Genomic DNA, 26,080 nt, shown 5'->3' with positions numbered 1-26,080 from the left:
GTTTTACACTGAGCAATGCTGTGCAAACGCGCATGCAGGATCGTGTGCGCCCACCTCGAGAGCAACATCTCGTTCCACATTTGCTCCTTGGACATAAAGCTAGGACTTAGCGGCGGGCAGAACCTCAGCTAGTTAAGTATTTTTTATTGATTTACTTTGATTGGGGGGGGGCAGTTGCCTCCATCCCGTCCCTTCCCCTTGGGGGGTTAAACTAGATGTCCCCCCCCCCCTTCCAACTCTACCATTCTATGATCTCGGTGGAGGCTCACTTCTAAGCAACATAGGACTGTCGGCTTGGACCTGGGGGTGCCATAGCCCTGGCACCAAAATTTGTGGGTGCCCGACCCCCTTCCTTGGGAATTTTGTGGGTGCTCAAATAATATAAATAAATAAATAAATCCCCGCCCATCCGGCAGGTTTTCCCCAGCCACTCTGGGCGGCTTCCAGCAAAATATTAAAATACAAAAATTCATCGAATATTAAAAGTTTCACTAAACAGGGCTGGCTTCAGATTTTTATTTTTTTTAACCTTTTGGGTTTTTTTGCATATAGTATGTACGGGCTGCAAAAATCTTTAAATAAATAAGGCGTGTCCCTTTTATTTATTCTCCCTGTTTTCCCCAACCCCAACACGCCTTTGGGAAAAGGAGAGCGGGGGAGGGGAAAGAGAGGGAATCCCCCCCTCTCCCCCGCATCAGAAGCCCAGGGACTTCCCTGGAGGGCGGGGCAGAGAAGGAGGAGGAGATAGGGAAAGGCAGGAAACTCCGCGCCTGCGCCCGAGCGAGCCAGCCAACCCTCCCCCCTCGTGTCCCCCTCCTCCTCCCACGGAGCCCCGCGCGCCTGCGCAGCCGCCTCCTCGTCCTCCCCCTCCTCCCCCCGGACTGGGCTGTCCGCCCTGCGATACATAAGGCGATGCAGGGAGGCGGCGCTACGGAAAGAGCCGCTGCAGCCGCCGCCGAGAAGTCGCAGGAACCGCCGGAAGGACGCGCAAAGATGGTGAAGACCGTGGGCAGCCTGGTAAGGGTCTTCCCCCTTGCATTAGGGGGGGCGGCTTTCCCACGCCAAGGCCCGGGAGGGAGGGAGGACCACCGCCGAGGGAGAAGCGCGCGTGCAAAATCCCGGGGTTGCAACATTAGCAGCTACCGACCCCTAACTCCTCCGCCCTCTCCTTTTAAGGGACCTGATCTGACCCCCCCCCCCCAAACCCCGGGGGTGGTGGCTGCAGAGGTACCAACTTGAATGAAATATTTGGGGGGGGGACCTTACCCACGGGCGTAGCCTAGGGGAGGGGGGCAGGGGACAGCTGACCCCCCCCCACACACACACAATCCAATTAAAAATACTTAACTAACTGTGGTCCTGCTACACAGTCTGCTCAACACCCCCCCAAGAATCCTGGCTACGCCCATGGGACCCCCCCCCAAGTATGGAGTAGCTAGGATTTATATTGGGGGCCGAGCTATCCAAGGTGCCACTGGGCAGTGAGTTAAGTATTTTTATTTAGGGGGGGAGCAGCTGCCCCCCCAACCCGGCAACGCCCATGGGCCCAGGTAAGCATAACCGGATCGCAAGGCGCACACCAGTTTGAATGGCAATGCCCATTTCCTTTGGGAGAGAGGGGCTCCAGTCCTCTACGATATTTTATTGGGGCGGGGCTGGAGGGACCTTGGCCCCCTAGGAGTTGGCTCCTTGCCTCTTATCTAGTGTGGAAAAGATCCTTTGGGTGCCTGTTGCATTCTTAGTTCCTTGCGCTTAAAAATAAATAAATGCATGCAGGGCATTTACGCTGATGGTGGCTTTGCAGGGGTCAGGAAGAGGCGCTTCTAACTTCCTGAAGTGTCCCTTCTTCTTCTTTTTCTTCTTCCACCGGCCGCCTCCTCTCCCAGCCTGGCATTGCGGCTGCCTCTGCCACCAGGAAAACCTGCCCCAGAGGCTCATCGGGGTTGCATCAGCATCTGCTTCCTCATGTGCCAGTTAAGAGGAGCATTGGGTCATGGGAGCGAGGGCTTTTGTCTGCTTCCATTCCCCCTTCTCCTTGCCTGTATCATCTCAGAGCCCCTTCCTAGCTCTGTGTACAGGGGCTCCTCCTTCTCTGCTTGCTGAGAAAACAACCATGGCGGGCCCCCAGCACTTTTCCTCCTCCGACTTCTGCCTGGATCCGCCTGATTAAACTCTTCCGCAGGGCTGGCTACCTAGAAAGGACACTTTGCCCCCCAGTGGAAGGAGTGGCGGCAGGTACAGTCGCCTCCTTGCCGTGGAGAGTTAAGAATCTTGCGGCACAACTCTGCCCGTGTGTAAAGTCCGCCGCCGACCAAAGTGTGGTCCTCTTGAGTCGGCAGCTTTTCTGGCAACTCCCCGTTTCCGACTCCCGCTTTGAACATCAAGAGTTTTTGCCAAGCTCTTATCTGAGCTGCGGCCGCCTCTTTGCCTAGCCCAGGCCTTGTTGTTTGGAGAGTTGTGCCCCACTGCCCTGGCGAAGGGCCTCTTGTGTTCTTGCTGTTCTGGATTTTCCTGCGGCAGACTTTAATGGCTGCTGCGAACGGTTGCAGCAGCAGCAGCAGCGTGGGCATAGAGGGAGGAGGCAAATGGCAGGAGGAGAGACGGCGGTTGCAGCCAAAAAACCGACAATTGCTGTAATAAGCCGCTGCAGAGACACACTCTCTCTGACAAGCTCCTGCGTTTTAAGAGATTCCTGGCTGTCCCTTTTTTAAAAAAAAAAGGATTCCATCCCTCATTTCCTTGACCTGAAGGGAAGCTTGTGTTAATTGCAGAGGGAGAGATGCTTGCTACCTTCATCGTTGTTCAGTCCTCTTAGTCGTGCTCGGCCCTCTGTGACCCCATGAACCAGACCATGTGTTGGAATTTCTCCTCAAAGCTTCTCCTTTTGTCCATGGAGTGTCCATGGCAAAATACTGGAGTGGGTTGCCAGTTCCTTCTCCAGCTTGCTACCTTACAACTCTATAATTCTATGATTCCTGTAGCATAGTATTTTCCTCTGTTGTTTACATAAACTGCTCATGCGCTAGTGCCCTATGCCCTGGGGGAAGTGGCTGCTTTCAAACCCCACCCCCACCCCTTTCCCTGTGACCAGCTGTGCTCAGCCCTAGGAAGGCTTAAATTTTCCTGGACTACAGAAGCAGCATAGGGATTGCAGAGCAGAAGCATCCAACTCCGTTGTCAAGCAGGGCACTGCTGCACACTCAAAGATGTCTGTACTGAGAACTAGGAAATAAGTTTTCTCTGTAATGACAACATAATGTTCTGCTCCGGTGGGAAGGTAAACGGCGTTTCCATGCACTGCTCTGGTTTGCCAGAAGCGGCTTAGTCATGCTGACCACATGACCCGGAAAAACTGTCTGCGGACAAACTCCGGCTCCGGCTCCATCGGCCAGTAAAGCAAGATGAGCGCCGCAACCCCAGACTTGTCCGCAACTGGACTTAATGGTCAGGGATCCCTTTACCTTTAATGTTAGCAAGTTGGTGAGTTGCCGTTAGGATACAAGTTTCTTCCGATTTAGAGGGTGTGTGTTAGAGGTGTACTGGAACATAGTTATAAACAACTATTCAAATGCATTGTTTCCTGTGATTTGGGAGGGGACAAAACATCCTTGATTTATTCCTCAATCATATCGGTGACCAGCTGTTTGCTTCTTGATGAACTTACGGTCTTCAAATAAAAACACCTTGAAGGTCCCAAGCCACAGAGAGGTTAGGCTGGCCTCAACTAGAGCCAGGGCTTTTTCGGCTGCGGCTCCAACCTGGTGGAACGCTCTGTCACAAGAGACAAGGGCCCTCCAGGACTTGACATCTTTCCGCAGGGCCTGCAAGACAGAGCTGTTCCACCTGGCCTTTGGTCAGGGCGCAGCCTGACTCCCTCTTTTGGCAATCTTTACAAAACTTTAGTTTATGGTTGCCATCAATTTTGTTTTAGTGTTGTTAGCCGCCCTGAGCCCGGCTTCGGCTGGGGAGGGCAGGATATAAATAAAATTTATTATTATTATTATTATTATTATTATTATTATTATTATTACTATTATTATTGATGTTTGCTGAATGTGGTTGTGTGGCTTTGCTCATTTGGGAAGGAAAACTACTGCTTGGAAAAAATTAGTTGGTGTGAGCCTGACCCGTGTTTTTTTGCTTTTGGTTTTTTAAGCCCTTACGGCTTCTCCTTCTCCATCCCCACAATTCATGCTCTACTTTCTCTTGGATTCCTCTTTCTAGCATCCCTTCCCTGGCCTAAGCGGAAAAGTTGAAATGTGGCTAGCTTTCTAATCCTGACATGCCCTAGGCATGAAACTGAAAGGTTGACCTGCTTTTTCTTCTTCCACCCTCAGCAGAGATTTCCGGTAGCCACCCCAATGTCTGAGAAATGACTCACAGTGGCACAGGGAAGTTTTTCTCGGGCTGGTTTCATCTGCTATCATTGAGACATAAAGAGTTGTCTTGGGTTAGCAGCTCTTAAACACTGCTTTGGGAGAGGAGGGCTGGAGTGTTAAAGGGAAATGCCAGAAGGCAATGAAACGAAAAACATCTGCATCTTAAAACAACAACAACAGCAAAACTTGCATTTTGTAGAGATCTTTCCCTCCCTCCCTCCCTCCTTCCAGTTTTAAGCCTATTGTGACCTGGTAAGGTAGGCCAGTCCTTTCAGGGTGGGATCGATTACAAAAGATGCAGCCAGTGAGCTTATTGCTGTCAGATGACAGGTGAACTTCCTGGCTTCCCCTTTAACAAGACATTGACCTGTTACAGGCTAAAGTTATGGAAGTCCCCCAGTGTCTGTGGGTGCGTTCATTGGAATTTAGCAAGAATCCAGCCCCAGATCTGGATTTTCTGCCTCTTCATAGAGCGTTCCTGGAAGATGTTTGCCCCAGCACTTTCCATGACAGCTTCAAAGAAGGAAGCTCTGTAACTTACTAAGCTCTAGTCCATTGCTGAGCTGTTATCTCCTAACCTTTAGCTTGACTCTTTCTCTCTACTGTGATCTTTAGGTTATTGCCGCTTGAGCTCTTCTCAGTCATGTTGAATTGTTTTTGCTGGCCTCTTAATATAGTTGAAACATAAGGGTATTCCTTCTCTGCCCTCATCCCCTTTATGTAAATACAGTCAAACCTCGGTCCCTGAACATTGGAACGTTTCGGCTCCCAAACGCCGAAAACCCAGAAGTAAATGCTCCGGTTTTCGAATGTTTTTGGAAGTCGAACGTCCGACGCGGCTTACGCTTGAGTGCAGGAAGCTCTTGCAACCAATCAGAAGCTGTGCCTTGGTTGTCAAACATTTCGGAAGCCAAATGGGCTTCCAGAACGGATTACGTTAGATGACCACGGTTAGACTGTACAGGGAGACTGTAATCGTAAGCACTTACTAGGAAGTTATCACGACCGATCACAGTGGGACTCGCTTCTGAGAAAACATGTCCAGCTTGTGTTGCCATACGGCATACAGACTATCCTTTCTCATTCTGTTTCCCTGCTGGAAATGCTCTTCTAACTCTCCACTGGATTGCTTTTTCAGTATCCCTTAAATTTGGTGCCGTGCTTGAATCTAGCCTTCTTGCTATCCAGTGAGGCATTGCTGCTACTTTATTCCTTTATGTGACCTGCAGTGCGAGAAACTCAGATATACTGTACAAGCTAGGCGCCAATGGCTCCTTAAACCAAGGTTGCAGTTGCCAAAACAGATTGTCTAGTTGCCGTTTGGGGGCAAGACAACTCTAAAAGTTTTATTTTCCAAATGATGGACTGATCGGGATTGATTCTCAGTTAGATTTCTACCTAGTTCAGATGACAACCTTGAGCTAGGTTAGGAACTTTGAGAACTTCCTTTCCTTAAGTCACTTGATCCAGGAAGAGTCTGCAAATCTATTGGCCTGTTCCGACCTCTTTCTTAATGGTGACACAGACCATTCATAACGTAGGAATAAACAGCACCCATTCAAGTTGAAACCCCATCCCCATTAAAACAAAAAGTTTGCAGGAATCCAAAAAAGGTACATGTCACCAGACCACATTGGACCGCATTCACACCTGTGTGAAGAGGCCCCGAGGTCTCGTCGGTGTGATGTGTGAAAAGACTTTAGCTTCCTCAGCTAAACTTGTGCTTTGTAAAAACAGAATGGTTTCTGTTTTGCAAGCTGTAACACAAAATATTGCAACTCTGGGAAGTCCAGAATGCCAGTTTTGAATGAAACGCCGTGTGGTAAACTGAAATCGGGCAAATCGGTCCCAGTTTCACAGTGTGCAGCAAAAGCCACAAGTGTTCTAAAAATAATCGCTGTGGTGCCATCCAGTTTCACCATGAGAATAACACCTTGGATGTTGAGATCCCACGAGAGCAGTGCTAGAAACTCAGATATGTAAGCTAGGGACCAAATGGCTCCTTAAACCAAGGTTGCAGTCGCCATTTTGGGGCAAGACGGTTCTAAAGTTTTATTTTCCAAATGATGGACTGACGGGTTGATTCTCAGTTAAGCATCTGTCTAGTTCAGATGACAACATTGAGCTTGGAGACTGTAAGAAGGAAAGTCCCTTGATCCAGAGACAGGTCACATATAAATTAGCCTATTCCGACCTCTGTTTCTTAATGGTGACAGGTATCATTCATAATGTAGGAATATTATTCACAACGGTGAGCAGAGCAGTGGGACGGGACAAGCGAAGACACGCTGCAACCATTCACTGTAACGTCGTTCACTGCTCCTGCTCAGGCTGCACAGAAAACAGCATTTTGGTTCCTGAAATTCATTCCGATTGTGAAGATAAAATGTAACTGATAGAATTCTACAGGATGGGGCATTGATGTGTGAAAACAGTTTGGGTCCAATTATTCCCAGGCATGCACTTCCAGATGGTGGAGATGCCATCCTGGTGCCCAGGCATCTTGGTCACAAGTGGCTTATGGCCAGCTCCAAAATGCGCCTGGCTAATTTTGAACACTGGTTACCCGAAATGGCAGCAATCCCTATGTGCCTCACTTTCTGCCATCTGTTTAAGAGTGATTTGAATCTTTAGCTTGTCTCTTTCATCTCCTCTCCACTTATAACACCTGTGGACTTGTAGTGTCTTCGTTTATACAGTGGTACCTCAGGTTAAGTACGGTACTTAATTCGTTCCAGAGGTCCATACTTAACCTGAAACTGTTCTTAACCTGAAGCACCACTTTAGCTAATGGGGCCTCCTGCTGCTGCCACGCCACCGGAGCACAATTTCTGTTCTCATCCTGAAGCAAAGTTCTTAACCCGAGGTACTATTTCTGGGTTAGCGGAGTCTGTAACCTGAAGCGTATGTAACCTGAGGTACCACTGTATTGGGGGGGAATGCTGTTTATTTAATAAATAGTAAACAATAATAAATAGTAAACATTTAATGAACACCATCCTCTTTAAATGCCACTTAGGTTAAGCATCACTTAAGGTAAAACCTGGGTTATTCCACAATGCCACAATGTCCTATATGATTATCATTGTGAGCTTTGTAGATATATATTTATACCTTGGCTAATAGGAAGATCTGCTGAGCAAGTACCATGTTATTAATGCTGCAACCCGACTGCCTCTTGATTAAACTGGCCTGTAATTTGTGGGCAAGCATCTATTAGTTTAGACTTCAGAAGAAGCTATCTCTGAACAGCAACTTAACATGGAAATGAGGAATAAGCTTATTAGGAGTAGACTGTCACCTTGTCATTAGGAACAGACTGCTTGCTGCCTTGTATGGCACAAAGGAAATTTGAGAGATACTGTTGGGACTTCTTGGCCATTCATTGGTGACCTTCACAGGTTGAATTTTCTGCCAAAGCAGCTTACAATTTCAAATGCTAAAACAAATGATGTGAACTGTAATAAGGGTTGAGTCATAGATGGGCATCTTTTAAGTTTCCAACTAACATCTCTTCAGTGGTTGTGAGAAGAAAGGGCTCTCTTGCTTTAACAATTGGGTGACGCCTTGAGAGGGCCTTCTTGAATTCCTAAGTCAGTGTGGTTTAATGGACTTGTCTGAAGGCTCATTCAGATATTGTGGCTGGTGAACCTGCTTCTGCTGAACAGTAGGTCTCTAGGGAGCTATAGAGTTCGATTGCTGGTCCCTCTAATGTATTGTCTACATTAGGGGTGGCCAACTCCCAAGAGACTGCGATCTACTTGCTGAATTAAAAACTGGCAGTGATCTACCCCCATTTTTTGGGGGGGGGTTCAGGTCAAAGTTCTCGAGGTTTTTTTTAGGGAAGAGGAAAGCCCTGGTTTTAAGGGTTTGGGGGAAAACATAGGAACAGCCACTCACCAACAAATCGCTGGGGAAACAGCCTCCCTCAGTAAACTCCATCTTCCGTTCTGCAGATCATGAAACAATGGAGGGCAGGGCAAGGGGGCTCGGCTGAAAATGATTTCAGCAATGCTAAGGAAAGGGACCCTGCGATCGACCGCTATCTACCAAAACCTCCCGGGGATCTACCAGTAGATCGCGATCGACCTATTGGACGTCCCTGGTCTACATTAATTAGCAGCAGCCCTCCAGGATGTCAGATGGGACCAGTTCTTGAAATTTGACACATTTTGCACCTGGGTATCAGCCACTAGCGACCGAGTAAAGATGTCTGGGTGCCAATATGGCGCCTGAGGTCTCCTCCATCTGAAGGCAGTGTTGGAAACTCAGATATATAAACTAGATGCCAAATAGCTCCTTAAACCAAGGTGACAGTCACCAAAATGGAATCTCTAGTTGCCATTTGGGGGCAAGACAGCTCCTTATTTTTCAAAGGATGGATTGACTGGGATTGATTCCCAGTTAAACATCTGGCTGGTTCAGAGGACAATCTTGAGCCAGGGTAAGAGCTTTGAGAACTTCAAAAAGAGCAGTCCCTTGATCCAGGGACAGCCCTCATTATTGGCCTATTCTGATCTCTTTTTCTGAATGGTGACACGGACCATTCATAACGTAGGAATGTTCTTCACAATTGTGAGCAAGGCAGTGGGATGGGGTAAGCGAAGATAAGGGACAACAAATAGCTATAACGTTCACTGCTCCTGCTCAGGCTGTACAGAAAAAGCATTTTTGGTTCCTGAAATTCATTCCGATTGTGCAGTTAAAATATAAATGATAGAATTCTACAGGATGGGGTATTGACGTGTGAAAACAGTCTGGGTCCAATTATTCCCAGGCATGCACCTCCAGATGGTGGAGATGCCATCCTGGTGCCCAGGCATCTTCACTTGGTGACTAATGGCTGACGGCCAGGTGCAAAATGTGCCTGGCGCCTGGCTAATTTCGAACACTGCCTGGAGGTGCCTGCCTGGGGGATCTTGACTGTTTTCACAAAGAATTCTACAGGATGGGGGAATTCTGTCTGTTGTATTTTATCTGCAAAATCAGAATGATTTTATGGAACCAAAAAATATGACTTTTGAGCCGTCTGCCCCAAAAATGGCAACTAGGCATTAAGTTTTGGCGACTGTAACCCTGCTTGAAGGAGCCATTTGCTGCCCAGCTTGTATATCTTAGTTTCTAACACTGGGTGGGGCGCTCCACCGGAAGTCGTTTCTGTCTCAATATCTTGGATGGCGGTATCCTATATCCTTGCCCAGCTCCTTTTGGGTATTGAATACACTGTGAGGTAAAGGGTAAAGGGACCCCTGACCATTAGGTCCAGTCGTGGCCGACTCTGGGGTTGCGGCGCTCGTCTTGCTTTATTGGCCGAGGGAGCCGGCGTACAGCTTCCGGGTCATGTGGCCAGCATGACTAAGCCGCTTCTGGCGAACCAGAGCAGCGCACGGAAACGCAGTTTACCTTCCCGCTGGAGCGGTACCTAGTTATCTACTTGCACTCTGACGTGCTTTCGAACTGCTAGGTTGGCAGGAGCAGGGACCGAGCAACGGGCGCTCACCCCCTCGCGGGGATTCGAACCACTGACCTTCTGATCGGCAAATCCAAGGCTCTGTGGTTTAACCCACAGCACCACCCGTGTCCTCCTCCTTAAAGAGCAAAATCTTTGAACTCTGCTTATTCTTAGCACTTGTTACATTGTTCTATCTCGGAAATGGCTACAAAATATTTGGGCAGGTTCCCTTTTTTTGGCTTTGTAAACTGTCCTTGGACTTGGGTTTATTTGTCGAAGATAGCTGTGTGAATGCCATTTTCCCAAAAAAAATCCTTTTTTGAAATGGGTGTTCTCAAAACTTCTTAGTATAAGGTGTTTCTTTTTTATAATGTGGATACACGATGTTCAGCCAGCAACAAAATGGTGCATGCCAGGGGTGCATTGCAGCTGAGATTTCATAATCTTTAATGGCAAAGTTGGCTGGGATAAGAATGTTGTTTTCTTTGTCTTGAATACACTCTGAATATAATGTCCAAAGGGGAATGCAGCAGTTTCTTAGACTTGGACTCTCTCTTCCCTCCCCAACCCCTAATTTTCTTTCCAATTTGCTTGACTGCATTTGGAGTTGCTGAATTTCTTAAGACTTGAATGCAAGTCAAGGCCATCGCCGTAGGCACGAACCTATCTTTGATTCTAGCACAGTGGTTCTCCGGACAGCTTGGTCCAAATTCATACACAGTACAATTTTGCAAAAGTTCACTGAGTGCAACAATTGGGCATCCAGACTTCTTCACTTGGTTCCAAGTGGCTGATAACCGGGTGCAAAATACGCCAGGCGAATTTTGAGCACTGCTTAAAACTTGCTATAAAGAGACATGAAAAAGGAATGGTGTACATGTTCTCTGTTTTAAATGATGTAAAGTTGGGCAAGGCCTTACGTTACTGAAAACAGTTTTAAAATGTACTGAATTTTGGTACAGTGGTACCTCGGGTTAAGTACTTAATTCGTTCCGGAGGTCCGTACTTAACCTGAAACTGTTCTTAACCTGAAGCACCACTTTAGCTAATGGGGCCTCCTGCTGCTGCTGCCGCGCCGCCGGAGCACGATTTCTGTTCTCATCCTGAAGCAAAGTTCTTAACCTGAAGCACTATTTCTGAGTTAGCAGAGTCTGTAAGCTGAAGCATATATAACCTGAAACGTATGTAACCCGAGGTACCACTGTATATCCAAAGAGCTGTGCATTCCTTATACTCTTCCAAAGGGATAGTCATCTAGGGCAGTGTTTCCCAACCTTGGGCCTCCAGTTGTTTTTGGACTACAACTCCCATCATCCCTAGCTAGCAAGACCAGTGGTCAGGGATGATGGGAATTGTAGTCTGAAAACAGCTGGAGGCCCAAGGTTGGGAAACACTGATCTAGGGTACAAAGTGCACCTGCAACTTTGAAACGGCCCTGTTTGATAGTTGTATTTTTGGTCACGCTACCGGTTGTGCAGGCTTTTCTTAGAAAAGTTTCCATGGATGAACGCTGAGAAAACATTCCAACTCTCAATGCATGGCTTGTGGACCGCATTGTGCATCAGGGCAATTCGAACTCATCAGTAGATCTTCATTCTTAATTCCACCCCTTTATATGTTGTTGTTTGCAGTCTGCCTTGATTTGGGTTGCAACCCCATCGTGGGTCTTGACTGAAGACTCAGTGGCTTGCACTCACCCACTCCTCCTCCTCCTGTTGTGCTGCAGTACTAACCAGTGTTAGAAACTGGGATAGAAAAGCTAGGAGCCCAATGGCTCCTGGGACCTGGGTTGTGGGCGCCAAAACAGAATGTCTAGTCGCCATTTTGGGGGGCATGCGGCAACACTTTTTGTTACCTTGATAAGCATGAAGTAATACACAGTTCACATAAAGCGATACATTGTTAATACCACATTTTTAAGAGAAATTGTTTAATTGGGTGTTGACAATAAAAATATGGGCACCATACTTCAGTTTTCAAAACACACTACTCTTTATTGTTAAACTCCTTAACGTATTGCCTATCCTTAACATATACAGTGGTACCTCAGGTTAAGTACTTAATTCGTTCTGGAGGTCCGTACTTAACCTGAAACTGTTCTTAACCTGAAGCACCACTTTAGCTAATGGGGCCTCCTCCTGCTGCTGCTGCACTGCAGAAGCACAATTTCTGTTCTAATCCTGAAGCAAAGTTCTTAACCTGAAGCAAAATTTTTGGGTTAGCGGAGTCTGTAACCTGAAGCGTATGTAACCTGAGGTACTCGGGAGCTTCAAAGCACATACATTTCAGTCATCCTGGAGGGTCAGCCAGGCTCCAAAAATGGCACCCAGACTTTTTGAGGGGCTCGCAAATGGAGAATCTTTAGGAGCAAAATGCACCTGGCGCCCTTTTAATTTCGAACCCTGCTACTAACCCAGCACCAGGTGAAGGGAGAGTTTCAGAGAGCATGGGATTCACCCCTCAGCCTCCCTTGTTTAAATGTTTAAATCTTGGCTACTAGCCGAGTTCACCGGACTCGTGGCTGGAGGCGTGGGCTGCGTTGACATGCCACGTTCCCCTCCATTAGTTGTGCTACTTTCTGGCTAGTAGCGATTCCAGGAAGATGAAATTATTCAAGCCTCGCTGACTGCGGGGAAATGGTTTTGGAGCTGTCCACCAAAGTAATGGAAATGGATATTGACATAAGATACATTCAAAGAAGCATGCCAACTTCAAAGTGCATGCACTTAGGTAGGCCCTGGGGAATGCAACCCAAAACCTTCCAGTGAGTTCTCAAAATCTAACTTGAAAGCTGCATTCCCTGGGCAAAGGTTGGGGAGATGCTGCACTCAAAGGCTGCGTTCAATATCTTTTCTTACAGCTTGTTCCGCAGAGAGATCTTTACACCCAGTGTTAGAAACTCAGGTATATAACCTAGGCACCAAATGGCCTCTTAAACCAAGGTCACAGTCGCCAAAACTGAATGCCTTGTCGCCATTTTGGGGCAAGGCAGCTCTAAAGTCTTATTTTTCAAATGGTGGACTGGCTATCAGTTAAGCATCTGGCTACTTCAGAGGACGACCTTGAGCTAGGTTAAGAACTTGGAGAACTTTAAGAAAAGTCCCTTGATCTGGAGACAGTCCTCTATTGGCCTCTTCCGACCTCTTTCTTTAATGGTAACACATTCACGTTGTTGTTGTTTAGTCATTTAGTCATGTCCAACTCTTCGTGACCCCATGGACCAGAGCACACCAGGCACTCCTGTCTTCCACTGCCTCCCACAGTTTGGTCAAACTCATGCTGGTAGCTTTGAGAACACTATCCAACCATCTCTTCTCATGAGGTGGCCAAAGTCTTGGATCCTCAGCTTCAGGATCTGTCCTTCCAGTGAGCACTCAGGGCTGATTTCCTTCAGAATGGATAGGCTTGATCTTCTTGCAGTCCATGGGACTTTCAAAAGTCTCCTCCAGCACCATAATTAAAAAGCATCAATTCTTCGGCGATCAGCCTTCTTTATGGACCAGCTCTCACTTCCATACATCACTACTGGGAAGACCATAGCTTTAACTATACGGACCTTTGTTGGCAAGGTGATGTCTCTGCTTTTTAAGATGCGAGAATATTCTTCACAACTGTGAGGAGGGCAATGGCAAGTGAAGCCAAGCAACAACCATTAAATATAATGTTGACTTCTCCTGCACAGAAACAGCTTTTCGGTTCCAGAAATTTATTCTGAAACCTGGGAAACCTGAACAGCCAGTGAGAAATATACTGGATGGAGCCCTGATCTGGCTCGGTGTAAGGCCGTTTCCTAAGGATGTAAACAACCACTTGGTTATGGCCTGTAAGGACGGCTTCCCAGGGCACCTGTGGGCTTAGTAACTTCCATGGATTGCAAAGCTCGGAACAAATTGATGTGGTTAAAGGTTGGCACAAAGTGTTCTCGTGCGGCAACTGCGTGGTGACATGGGTTTGCAATGCTTGCCTGCTCTCAACAGATGTGCTTCCTGCTTTCTTAGCTTTTAGCCGGCATTCCATCCTGTTGCTCTTTTTATCAGGTTCTGGGGGGATCTGAATGCAGACCACCCCTCTGGAAGGCATTTTCCAAAAGGCGAAACAGAAACAAGTCTTCGGTGTGCCTTTGTTTATTTGCTTTTCGCAGCACTTTCAAATCTCTTCCTGCATCGTGGAGGGGGGGACAGGTATGGACCTTGGGACAGGCTGTTTCAGTTTTGGATTCGGCCTTTGAAAAAGGGCTTCAGAAACAGAGTTGCATCTTTTTGTGTAGGAATTAATTGAAACTGCCCCTATAAACTGGTTTCTCTCTCTTCTCTCACCCTGCCCAGACGGAATTTCAGGCAGAATTGACAAATGCTGGTGGAAAGCTCATAGTCGTCGACTTCTCTGCCACATGGTGCGGACCATGCAAAATGATCAAGCCGTTCTTCCACGTAAGTAAACTGCTTTGAGTATACCGGGTGGATAAAATCAATGAACTTTTTTTTTAAAAAAAAATCAGATTTTTAAAATAAAATGCTTTTGGAGCAAAAATCTTTCTAAAGATAGCTTTCTATTTAAGTTACATTATAGTCCTTTATAGTCCAAAGGCTGTTCATCAGGAAATAAGGATTTGTTTTAAGTTTTTCATGTGTGCTAAAACTCAAAAATAAAATAAAATAAAATGCTTTAAATCAAGTCTTCCTGACTAGTGATTTAAATCAAATCCATCCTGAATGTCTAGTTGTCATTTTTGGGCAAGAGGGCTCTAAAGTTTTACTTTTCAGATGGTGGGCTTACTATCAGTTAAACATCTGGCTAGTTGAGATGTGACAACCTTGAGGCAGGTTAAGAGCTTAGAGAACCTGGAGAAAAGTCCCTTGCTCCAAGGACCGTCCGCATATCTACTGGCCTGTTCTTACCTCTTTTTCTTAATGGTGACATGACCCATTCATAATGTAGGAATGTTCTTCACAACTGTGAGCAGGGCAGTGGACAGGGTAGGTGGAGACAAGTGACAACAGTGAGCTATCACATCGTTCACTACTCCTGCTCAGGCTGCACAGAAAAAGATTTTTTCTTCCAGAAATTCATTCCGGTTGTGCAGTTAAAATATAACCGATAGAGAGATGTCCACCATGGCGCCCAGGCATCTTCTTTTTTTAAAAAAATAATAATAATTTTTATTGAATGGTTTTATGTTACAAAAAAACAATACAGCCATACTACCACTAAATATGATTAAGAAATAAAAATTACATACATCAATATTTAGTTTGTTATTTGTTATTTACCGTCTTATTTCCTCCCAAACATTGCATGCAACAACACACATATGTGCAGACATCCACACCTGCACAGAAAATGATAATAATGAAAGTAAATATTTTTTCCCCTTTTATCTTCCAAAATCTTTTCTTCAGCTTTGACTTCCTGTCAAGTCCCTTTGCATATGTTTTATCTTACATTTGGCCCCGGTGCCTGGCTAATTTTGAACCCTGAATAGTGCTCCTATACATTTTTAAGATGGGGCACTTTAATTTCCTCCCTGCCGTTCCAGCACAACAGGAGATGAGACCATTTTGTCATCTTCTTCCCCTTGGCAGTTGCCAATCACTTCCTTTTTGCCTGCAGACCAGACTTGGCATCTTGCTCATCGTGAGAGATGGCTGGAACGTGACTGAGGACTAGAATTTGTGGGAGAAGCCATGGTTGCCTTGTTCATGGGCTTGTGTGGATGGGGGGTACTTGCAAATTGACATTGGTCCTGCTCAACAGCTTCAAACATCAAGAGGGTGGACTCCTGAATTGTCCCCTCAGCTTCCTTTCGGCTTTCCCGTAGCCCATGAACCCTGAGGAGGAGAGAGCAGAGCAATAGAGGTTGTGCCCACTGATTCAGCTGCTCGCCCTAGCTGCCAGGGAACGAGAATGACCCGTGGCCAAAGTGGAAGGCTCCCAAAGATGAACCTTGCCCAGCCTCTTGAAGGGATCCTCTACCCAACATGTCAACTCCTTTTATGCTCATATTGACCCCATCATCTCTGCCACTTGCTTGGGGGTGGCTAACGGGGCTTCCATGTATGAGAGAGTAGATAACTCACTGCTGGAAGGGAAGCTATAGGGAACCAGGCAGATGGTCTTCTTGTTAGTGGCGCCCGCCCTGTGGAACGCCCTACTGTCAGATGGCAAGGAGATGAAGAAGACAACTTTTAGAAGACATCTGAAGGCAGCCCTATTTCAGGAAGGTTTTGAATGTTTGACATTTTAGGTTTTTATATGTGCTGGAAGCTGCCCAGAGTGGTTGGGAAAACCCAATCAGCTGGGCAAGGTTTCTTCTTCTTCTTCTTCTTTTTCTTAGCAATGGTATCTCTAGTATAACCCTCTCTCCTTTCTTTACCCAACAGAGTCTTCTCGAAAAGTATCCAGATGTAGTGTTTATTGAAATCGACGTGGATGATGCTCAGGTAAATTCTAGAGTGTGGCTGTCAAACTTGAAGTGTGTGTGTGTGTGTGTGAGAGAGAGAGAGAGAGAGAGAGAGAGAGAGAGAGGGAGGGAGAGAGAGGGAGGGAGAGGGAGGGAGAGGGAGGGAGAGGGAGAGAGAGGGAGGGAGAGGGAGGGAGAGGGAGAGAGAGGAAGGAAGGAAGGAAGGAAGGAAGGAAGGAAGGAAGGAAGGAAGGAAGGAAGGAAGGAAGGAAGGAAAGAAAGAGCTGTAGCTATGCATTTTAAGGACTCGTGTCTTGGGGAAACTCTCACACTTTGCAGAGGGTTCTGGACAGTGTCCTCCTAGGGGGCAGGGTGGCACTCAGACCTCGTTGCCAAGTATTCAGCTTGGGACCAGGACCACCTGAAGCATGGTCTCACCCCTTTTAGACCGACTGGATCACTGCGATCTGCGGAAGGGTCCTCTTGCAGATGCCCATCTTATCAAGAGGTCTGTTCTGCGCAACACAGGGATCAGCCTTTAGTGGTCTGACACCCAAACTTCAGAATTCCCTCTCCTTGAACACTCAATGGGCTCTGCCTCTTCTTGGGGTCTGCAGAAGACCTTCCTCTGTCAACAAGCCGTTTAAGTTGCCGCCTTTCCCAGCCTGTGTTGGGAATGCTTTTAGGATATATCATTGTTTAGTCCCGTGTTGTTTGCCACCCTGGTCTCCTTTGGGAGAAAGGGTGTCATATATGTTTAACGAACAACCCCAGGCTTCACCAGAACAAACTGAAAACAGCTTCATGCTATCGCAATCCCAGAAATAAGGATGGAACTATGTAAAGGTGAGCCTGGGCTTTTAAAACTGCTCGAAATGCAGCATTTCTCTTGCCAAGGAGCCCTGGGAACTTGTAGCTTGGCCAGTGCTGACCATTCCATTCTCAAGCCTTGGCTTCACAGAACTAAACTTCCCAGGCAAGAGGGAATTTACTGTTTAAACTGGCTTCACTACGTGGTGTGGTAGATAGGGTGTGATATTTTACAATTCTCGGCATTTACCCAGCTGCAATTTACAAAAATATATATTATTTTTTTGGTGTGGGGGTGGATATTAAAATGGTATAGAACTTTGGAATAAATATTGGCTATTCTTCCATTAGCCTAAGGGCAAGCAAGCATGACATTGTGCAATTGGAGCATCTCTGTCCCATAGTTTTTATTCCCCTATGGGTAAGAGAAATGCAAATGGGCGACTTATGCATAATCTGGTTTGCCCTTTGGTGCAGGCAAAATGAGCTGCAGCCTTCTTCCTTGCCTTGTGGAAAATATCCCTGTTGCATCTTATTCTTATTCTCATGAGTTGTTACGCTGCCATTTCTACAGGGATATACACTCGGTATTTACCACTCCTGTTATACAAAAATCTCCAAATGGGTTTAAACTTCAATGTCTAAAACTCCTGGTAGAGGACAAGGATCTAGAGATCACACTAAGGGTGGCCAAATTCATTGCAATTCAATGTATTCCTGTTGCGTTTTATGATTTTTCTGATATTGTAAGTGAGCCGGAACTGGTCTGTGACCGTAATAATAAAATTCATTCATACCTCTTATTCTTCTCCTACTCTCCCTCTCCTCTCCCCCTCCCCCTCGAATCTTTACAAGTGGTTCAGCTTCTTTTCAGGTTTTCCTGATCTTGGGTACCAACTCCTGTGCTCAACCTAATTCAGATAACCTCTTTCATCTCTAGGATGTTGCCGCTCACTGTGACGTCAAGTGCATGCCAACATTCCAGTTCTACAAGAACAATCAAAAGGTATGTGTAGTCCCACATTTCCGGCAAAACATCTTGTGGGGGGGGGGGGCATGGGACGCCACCTCCAGAATTATTATTTTTGGGTAGGGAAGGGAAGCACTATATTCAGTTGTTGGGGGTCTTGTGAGGCATCCCTCTTGGCTCAACCTACCTGGATTTCTGCCCTCCCTACCCAACACTCCGTACAAGGTTGTATGTACGGTGGTGCCTTGCTTCTCAAACTTAATCCGAAACGTTTCGAAAACCAAGATGCGGCTTCCGATTGGCTACAGAAGCTCCCTGCACTCAGTTGGGAAGCTGCAGAAGCCGTGTCGGACGTTTGGCTTCCGAAAAGTGCTCGCAAACTGTAACACTCACTTCCGGGTTTGCGGCCTTTGGGAGCCGATTTGTTCGAGAGCCAAGCCGTTCGGGAAACAAGGTCCCACTGTATACAGTGAGACACACCTGGTGGCAAAGGGATGCCTTTTGAGTCTACCTCTGAGGCTTCTGGCACCAGATTGCTTCATGTGCATCACTTGTTAGGTTATGGGTAGCAGTGGCTGTGGCCGGGGGAATACTGCAATTCTCTGGCAGGATTCAAAATTAGCCAGGCGCGTTTGTGACTAGCCGGTGTCCCATTCTGCCACGTGGAGATCTCTGGGTGCCAGGCTGGCAACAGACAACTCCACCTGGCTGGTCCCTCCAGCTTTCTTGAGCAGGTAAGTAGAAAAGCTTATTTATTGCATTTATAGCCCCCTCCTCAGTTAATCCCTGCAACGACCCCGTGAGGTGGGTTACGAGGCTGCGACTAGCTCCAAGGGCACGCAGGACGAGCTTCAGGACGGAATGGAGATTTGAACCCTGATCCCCCAGGTCCTGGTCTGACACTCTAACCACTAAACCACACTGCCTCCCTAGAGTACTTCTGCTCTGGGGCAGCTTTATAAATTTAGCAGATAAATAAATAAATAGGGGGGAAGCAAAATGTTCCTTAGAGAACGATTGAAATATTTTCCTTGAAGCTTGAATTTCTTTTATTCCAGATTGTTTTATTTGATGTTTTGATGTGCTCTCAACCACTTTAGAGATTTTTCCTTTAAAATATAAAGCAGCGTAGAAATGAGGAATAATGATAAAATCTTGCTGATTAAAAGGAATATTTGTTTGTGGTGATGGAACCTTGGTTTAAGGTGCCATATATATGTGTGTGGGATGTTATTAGGTTTATAGAGAAAAGTACAAAACTTCCTTTTTTTGTCCAAACTGAGACTTATCTAAATGCAATAAAAACTAAGAGGAGGAGGAGAAAGGAGTAAAGAAAAATATTTAATTAAAAAAAAAAGATTAAGAGGGAGAAAATAAAATTCAGAAGGGACTTCAGATTCTTCTATCTGTTATATGTTAACAACATTCACTTCTTCCACTCCAATATGACACCCAACAATTAGCTTATATGTTTGAGTTTCTAACACTGCGCATCGCCCAAGTAATAACCAAAGTGGAATTCTGAGGTTAGGATGACTGACAGAGAGGCTGGAAACTGAGAGTGATGCTGCTAAGAAACCTGTGTCTGGTGACTTCTGTCTGGAACGGGAGAAAATTAGAATCGTCTTGACACGCAAAGCACGCATCTTTTGAGCGTCCATAAACTATAAGTGTTAGCAAGTGTGCATTTCTGTGTGACTTTGAATGCTCTCAATTTGTCTGCTTTGTTAATTCAAAAGTGATGGTTTGAAAGAAAGGCCTGAACTTGGAATTCCTGTATTTCAGGTGCATGAATTCTCTGGAGCGAACAAAGAGAAGCTGGAAGAAACCATCAAGAATCTAAAGTAACCTAACCCACAGATTCCTAAATCATAAAAAAGTGCTGACTGTTAAATTATAGCCTTTTCTACATAATGAACTGATCAAGTTAGATCATGTATCCAAATACACTTTTGACTCGTTGGCCTGTAAATGAGAAGAATAAAAATGTATAAAACGGGTGTCGCTGCATGAATCTTGTGGCTTCGCTGTTAAAAAACAATACAACAAGCGTAAGCTATGTATTCCTTTATTACAGCTGTCAGTAAGAAAGTAAGCAAAGTTTAAAACTTAAGGAAAACAACCTTGTTGGGGGTTAGTTTTACATTGAGCTGAGTGCATGGCGCCAAAATATTTATGGGTATGTTTAACGGGTGGTAGCAAATTTTTTAAGGGCTCAAAACAATTGTAAGCTGCCCTCAACCAAGACCCCTTTCCTTAGGGTATGGACAACATGTAATCAATATGTTGGTTTACCTAAATCATTTTTATTTCAAAATACCCACACATTAAAAGAATAGCATTTTTATGCAGTGAAAGGTAGAAATCCAGCATTAATTTTGTAACCTCCACTATGGATTGGAAGGAGGGTGTTTTTGAGCATCCTTATGGGGGCAATAAAATCCCCCCCCCCCCGCTCATACCAGATGTTTTCCAGAAGAAAAATGGTTGCAGGCTTGTAAGGTAATAAAAGAGGACAGAGGATTCTACACATGCCTCTACCACTCCTTAAAATTGGACATCCTACTTACTACAAATCTTTCCCAACACCTAACCCTTGGAGGACACGGACTCAGGCTTTCAGCATACTGTATTCGTGTTACGCAAGCAACAGGAGCAAACTGGCATGTTTATGAATGAGATTTTGGCAGTTAAAAGAGGGAGTAGTCATTTATTGTGCTGAATTTCTTGCCAGAGTAAGCTACGTGCCCGTCAGACTTTTAGGACCGCCTTCCCAGTGTTTTCTCCTTTGAGCATTCCCATGAATGCTGCCGGCATGTTTTCAAAGCCCTGGGTGACGTGTTCTTGGCACTTAATTTTCCCCTGTACAAAACAAAAAAATGGGTTTTAGATTTCAGTTTGTTTCTAAACAATCCATGAAAAAGTTTCCACTTTAATTTACTGTATCAGGGTGGGGGCACTGAGCCAGGTTAATAATAATAATATTTATACCCCGCCCATCTGGCTGCATTTCCCCAGCCATTCTGAGCGGCTCCCAAAAGAACACTAAAAACAGAATAAAACTTCAAAAAGGTTTTTCTTCTAAAAGTCAGATAGTTGCTTATTTCCCTGTCATCTGATGGGAGAGCGTTCCACAGGGCGGGCGCCACCACCAAGAAGGCCCTCTGCCTGCTTCCCTGAAACCTCACTTCTCGCAGTGAGGGAACTGCCAGAAAGCCCTCGGAGGTGGACCTCAGTGTCCGGGCAGAACAATGGGGGTGGAGACGCTCCTTCAGATATGCAAATGCCCAGGTGCCCCACTTTTCACCTGGGGTAGCACAGACACTCCCAACCCTCACTCTCATTCCGGGGGGGGGGGGTTCTTTTATCTCCAACTGTTGTAGGCTATTACCCCTCATGGCAGCCAAAAATCTTCCTTCCCTCCCCCATCAAAAAATTGTTTCAGTCCGGTATGAGGAGATGGAACCTTGGCTGTCATGGTGACCCCTGAATTGGGCTGAAGCCCAGAGGGAAGCCCTTCTTTGGGATTGACCTTCCATGTTTTCCCAGTTTGACTTTTAAGTTGTTTTACAGCAGGAATGTACAGTGGTACCACGGGTTGCATGCGCTTCAGGTTACAGACTCCGCTAACCCAGAAATAGTGCTTCAGGTTAAGAACTTTGCTTCAGGATAAGAACAGAAATTGTGCTCTGGTGGCGCGGCAGCAGCAGGAGGCCACATTAGCTAAAGTGGTGCTACAGGTTAAGAACAGACCTCCAGAACAAATTAAGTACTTAAACTGAGGTACCACTATATACACTTCCAGGTTTGCCATGGCCGTAACCCAAAGATCCCGTATGTAGAGGCATGACTATACCGATAGATCATGATGTCTGAAATAAGGATGGAGCCACGTAGAGGCGGTGGCTGGCTTTTCGGGTTTTCCCTGCATCTCGAATTTTGCTGGCGCCTTCTCTGGGGATTCGCTGTCCCAAGAGTTTCAAAAATTACGAAACCGCTATCACAATATGGACTTCAAACCGGTTTCGGATGATATGTCGTCCAGCCCTAACGCACATCATGATTCATGATATATTGCCAGGTCATAAATTATGAGACCAGTATCACAATACAGACTTGGGTCAAGCTTCACAATTCTAAGGTCCAAAAACAACACAGAACAAACTTACCTCTGTGACCCATTTCAACAGTGCCGTCATACCTTCCTCTCTCCTGTCTGCCCAGCGCTGGACGACGAACCCTTCCATGCGCAGCTCTTTTAGGATCATCATAAGCTGCATGTAAGGTCCTGGAAGAGAGACGAAGGGAAAGGGTTAGTGAAATTTGCACGCTACAGGCAGTTTGCACCAGTTTTAGCTTCATGTTAGAATTGCACAGTTGGAAGGGACATCGGACATCATTTATTCCAACCCCTCAAACTCAGTGCAGGGTGCAAATACTAGTCATGGCTCAGTGGTGGAGTTATCTTGCGGGGTCAATGCCTGGCGTCTCCAGGTAAAGGGGACCCCTAACCATTAGGTCCAGTCGTGGCCAACTCTGGGGTTGCAGCACTCCTCTCGCTTTACTGGCCGAGGGAGCTGGCGTACAGCTTCCAGGTCATGTGGCCAGCATGACTAAGCCGCTTCTGGCGAACCAGAGCAGCGCATGGAAACACCGTTTACCTTCCCGCTGGAGCAGTACCTATTTATCTACTTGCACTTTGACGTGCTTTCTAACTGCTAGGTTGGCAGGAGCAGGGACCGAGCAACGGGAGCTCACCCCGTGGCAAGGATTCGAACCACTGACTTTCTGATTGGCAAGTCCTAGACTCTGTGGTTTAATACACAGTGCCACCCGTGTCCCTTGGCATCTCCAGGTAGGGCTGGCAATTTTCCCTGCCTGAAACATCAGAGCCACAACCGATCAGGGTTGACAATACTGAGCAAGACAGGCTAATGGCTAACTTGGTGCAAGGAGACATTCCTGTAGTTTTCATGGCAAGCTTCTATCACTGCCTGGGAGACCAAGGCAGCATGCAAGCTCATTTCTCTTCAAAAAAAGGAAATCAAGCGTATTTTTCAATACGAACAAGTGTCTTCCCCCCATCTTTTTGCAAATCCAGTTGAGCAAATATTTCAGCTGCACAGTTAATGCAGGCTTTTCCTAGCTGATAACTTGTGTCCCCCCCCCCCCCGTTCTTTCCCGTCATAATCCAGAGGTGCTTCTGCACTAGGGGTTTAAGATAGAATAGCCGTTCTTGGTCCCTCTCACTTCTTACTGTTTTCATCACCAAATTGCTTTCCTCCTCCCTGTTTTCCCTGTGCTTCTTCCTGTCTGCTGGAGGAAAAGTTGGGGAAAGGAACCTGATGGAGCAGAAGGTCAGGCAACTCAGTCACCTTGGAACTGCCAAGAGGAAAGACGCCATCTTTGAGCAAAGCCTAGTTAACCATTGTTCCGCAACTTCCCATTCCAGCAAAGACCGCAGAGCTTTCATATAATCCTGTTGCACAGCTCCCCCCAACAGTCAAAATAAGCTCAGAGCAGAACTGTTGTTTTTTAAAATAAATTTTAAAAAGCCCACAAAAAACTGCACTCTTTGCTTTGTCATTCTTACCAACAGCCCTGTGAGGTAGGCGACACTGAAGCACTGCCTCTTGCTTAATTCTGCCCAAACTGTACAGTTAGGTAAAGGTAAAGGGACCCCTGACCATTAGGTCCAGTCTCCGACTCTGGGGTTGCAGTGCTATCTTGCTTTATTGGCCGAGGGAGCCGGCATTTGTCCGCAGACAGCTTCCGGGTCAAGTGGCCAGCATGACTAAGCCGCTTCTGGCGAACCAGAGCAGCGCACGGAAACGCTGTTTACCTTCCCGCTGGAGTGGTACCTATTTATCTACTTGGACTTTGATGTGCTTTCAAACTGCTAGGTTGGCAGGAGCAGGGACTGAACAACAAGAGCTCACCCCGTCACGGGGATTTGAACCGCCAACCTTCTGATTGGCAAGTCCTAGGCTCTGTGGTTTAACCCACAGCGATTTTTAACCGAGGTTTCTAGGCCCGATACTCTTTTTCATTACATCCCAGCGGCTGAAAGGAGTAACCGTGGATGCCAATCGCAAACCAGTGATTAGCAAATTTTGCTACGGCTTCCAAGTGCTTTGCAAGAGGAATGGTGAGCTGACTTGTACCAACAGTCCCAATGACTTCAGAAGACTAAGAGTGTTTGGAAACTGGTGGGGAGGGGAGCCAGTTAACCCAACTCTCGCCAACTAGAAGCCCGACTTTCAATTGCTCAGCTGCGCTGCTACGATAAGGGGAAACGCTGAAATTATTTTCAAAGCAGCAGCAAGTGGTTTCTTTTATATATATATAAATTTTCATTAATTTTTCAACTTATTTTCAACAGTATTTTAAACATACTTTCATTTCTTACACCTTTTTTTTTACTTCCACCAATCACATCTGACAATTTTCCAATCTAATCACTTAATATACATTTCTTACTTCCAGTATTACATTTAACTCTCAAAACTAGCATCTCTCTTCTTTGCAATATTTCATATATTTCTCCTTACAAAACTGTCTTGTAGTCCTACTAGCCTAATTTGTTGATTACAGTAGCAGCAAGTGGTTTCTAGCTCACTACGGACCTCTTGTGGTGTCAAACTATTCGGCTCCTCAAATAGGTATTTCAGAAATGTTGCCTGTATGGCCTTATCAAGCTACACTGAATGCTACTACACAAAGGTCCCTGAAAAGATCCAGCAAACGTTATAGCCTTTGTTGTTGTTTTTGAGCAGGAGCTTCTGTCAGGTTGCTTCCACACACTAACCCAGGGGTCGGCAAACTATGGCCAAAGGGCCGGATGCGGTCCACCAGGCTCGTAAATCCGGCCTGCGGACCCTGCCGCCCGCTCGGTCAGTCCCCGCGTTAAACCAGCGCAGTGCAGACACCTCGCCATGCGGGGACTGACTTCCACAACGCTGGCGTGGCTTCGGATTGGCTGCAGGAAACTCCTGCAGCCAATCCGAAGCCGCGGACGCCTCTGGGTGACAGCCCTTCCTTCCCTCTGAGGCGGCCGTGTATGGCCAAGAGCCGAAAGGGAGGAAGCGGCGGTGGCAGGGAGGCTGCTTCTGCCGCCCAGGGCAGCAGCATGGGCTCTGCGCTCCGCAGACCCATGGCCAAGGCAGAGGACAATGACGACGCTACTGAAGACGAGGCGGCGGTGGCATGAGTGGCGGGTCCTTTTGGAAGAGGGGGAGTCCTTTCAGGAGAAGGTGGGTCCGGCCCCCCACAAGGTCTGAGGGACAGTGGACCAGCCCCCTCCTGAAAGGTTTGCTGACCCCTGCACTAACCATTTCTCACTGCCTCCATTTCCATTTCTCACTGGAGGCAGTGAGAGATTTTACTTTCCTGGGCTCCATGATCACTGCACATGGTGACAGCACTCATGAAATTAAAAGAGGCCTGCTTCTTGGGAGAAAAGCAATGACAAACCTAGACAGCATCTTAAAAAGCAGAGACATCACGTTGCCAACTAAGGTCCGTATATTGATTGATTGATTGATCTTTATTACGGCCATTGGCCCGTCACACCACCATAATGTACTTGAACCTCCAATTTTAAAACCGCCAAAACTTACAAAAAAACAGACAAGAACCAAGGCAAAACAAAAACAAAAGACCAACATCATACATTACAACAAATTTGTAGCATAAACATCGCCCTCTGCTCATAAATTAATAGAAGACATCAATGGTGATATCACCTAATTACATCCTAAACATAGATCATGGTTTAAAGGGATTATCCGAGCCACACAGGAGTCCGTTTCTCTTCTTTAGGGATAGGACGCTGACCAAGAATCTGGCAACCATGAGTGATCTTAGGGGGACATCATCATTTAATAGATATCTCAGTTTGGCTTCAGTCGTATCATCGGCAATTCCCTTAAGATATTGAGCAAGAAACTTGCTCCTGGCCGATAAGTGAAAAGCACAATCAAGAATTATGTGATGCAACGATTCCGGTGCCCCACAATTACAATCACATAAGAGCGATCGCCAAGGAGATAGATTTGGCTCTATTTGTA

The 26,080-nt window shown here is 46.4% G+C and overlaps 2 protein-coding genes across 3 annotated transcripts in view; one reads left to right on the top strand and one right to left on the bottom strand.

The window, feature by feature from the left end:
* The first annotated feature begins 858 nt into the window (after window positions 1-858).
* On the top strand, window positions 859-20,011 carry LOC309360280 (thioredoxin). The gene is made up of 5 exons (XM_081894962.1): window positions 859-1,017; window positions 14,157-14,261; window positions 16,212-16,271; window positions 17,982-18,047; window positions 19,797-20,011. Exons 1-5 carry the CDS (start codon window positions 913-915, stop codon window positions 19,857-19,859), a joined length of 399 nt encoding a protein of 132 aa, XP_081751088.1. The 5' UTR covers window positions 859-912; the 3' UTR covers window positions 19,860-20,011.
* A 54-nt stretch (window positions 20,012-20,065) lies between these two features.
* The window catches only part of PTGR1 (prostaglandin reductase 1), a 213,155-nt gene continuing 207,140 nt past the window's right edge, over window positions 20,066-26,080 (bottom strand). For both annotated transcript variants that reach the window (XM_081894674.1, XM_081894673.1), the window contains exons 9-10: window positions 22,181-22,299; window positions 20,066-20,873 (exon numbers count right to left, since the gene is read on the bottom strand). In XM_081894674.1, the coding sequence (XP_081750800.1) occupies window positions 20,763-20,873; window positions 22,181-22,299 (230 nt within the window). In that variant the 3' untranslated portion in view covers window positions 20,066-20,762. The remainder of the gene's footprint in view (window positions 20,874-22,180; window positions 22,300-26,080) is intronic.

The sequence above is a fragment of the Podarcis melisellensis genome, assembly GCF_964234715.1.
Source record: "Podarcis melisellensis genome assembly, chromosome: 17".
Taxonomy (NCBI): domain Eukaryota; kingdom Metazoa; phylum Chordata; class Lepidosauria; order Squamata; family Lacertidae; genus Podarcis; species Podarcis melisellensis.
This window is presented reverse-complemented; position numbering and strand designations above follow the sequence as displayed.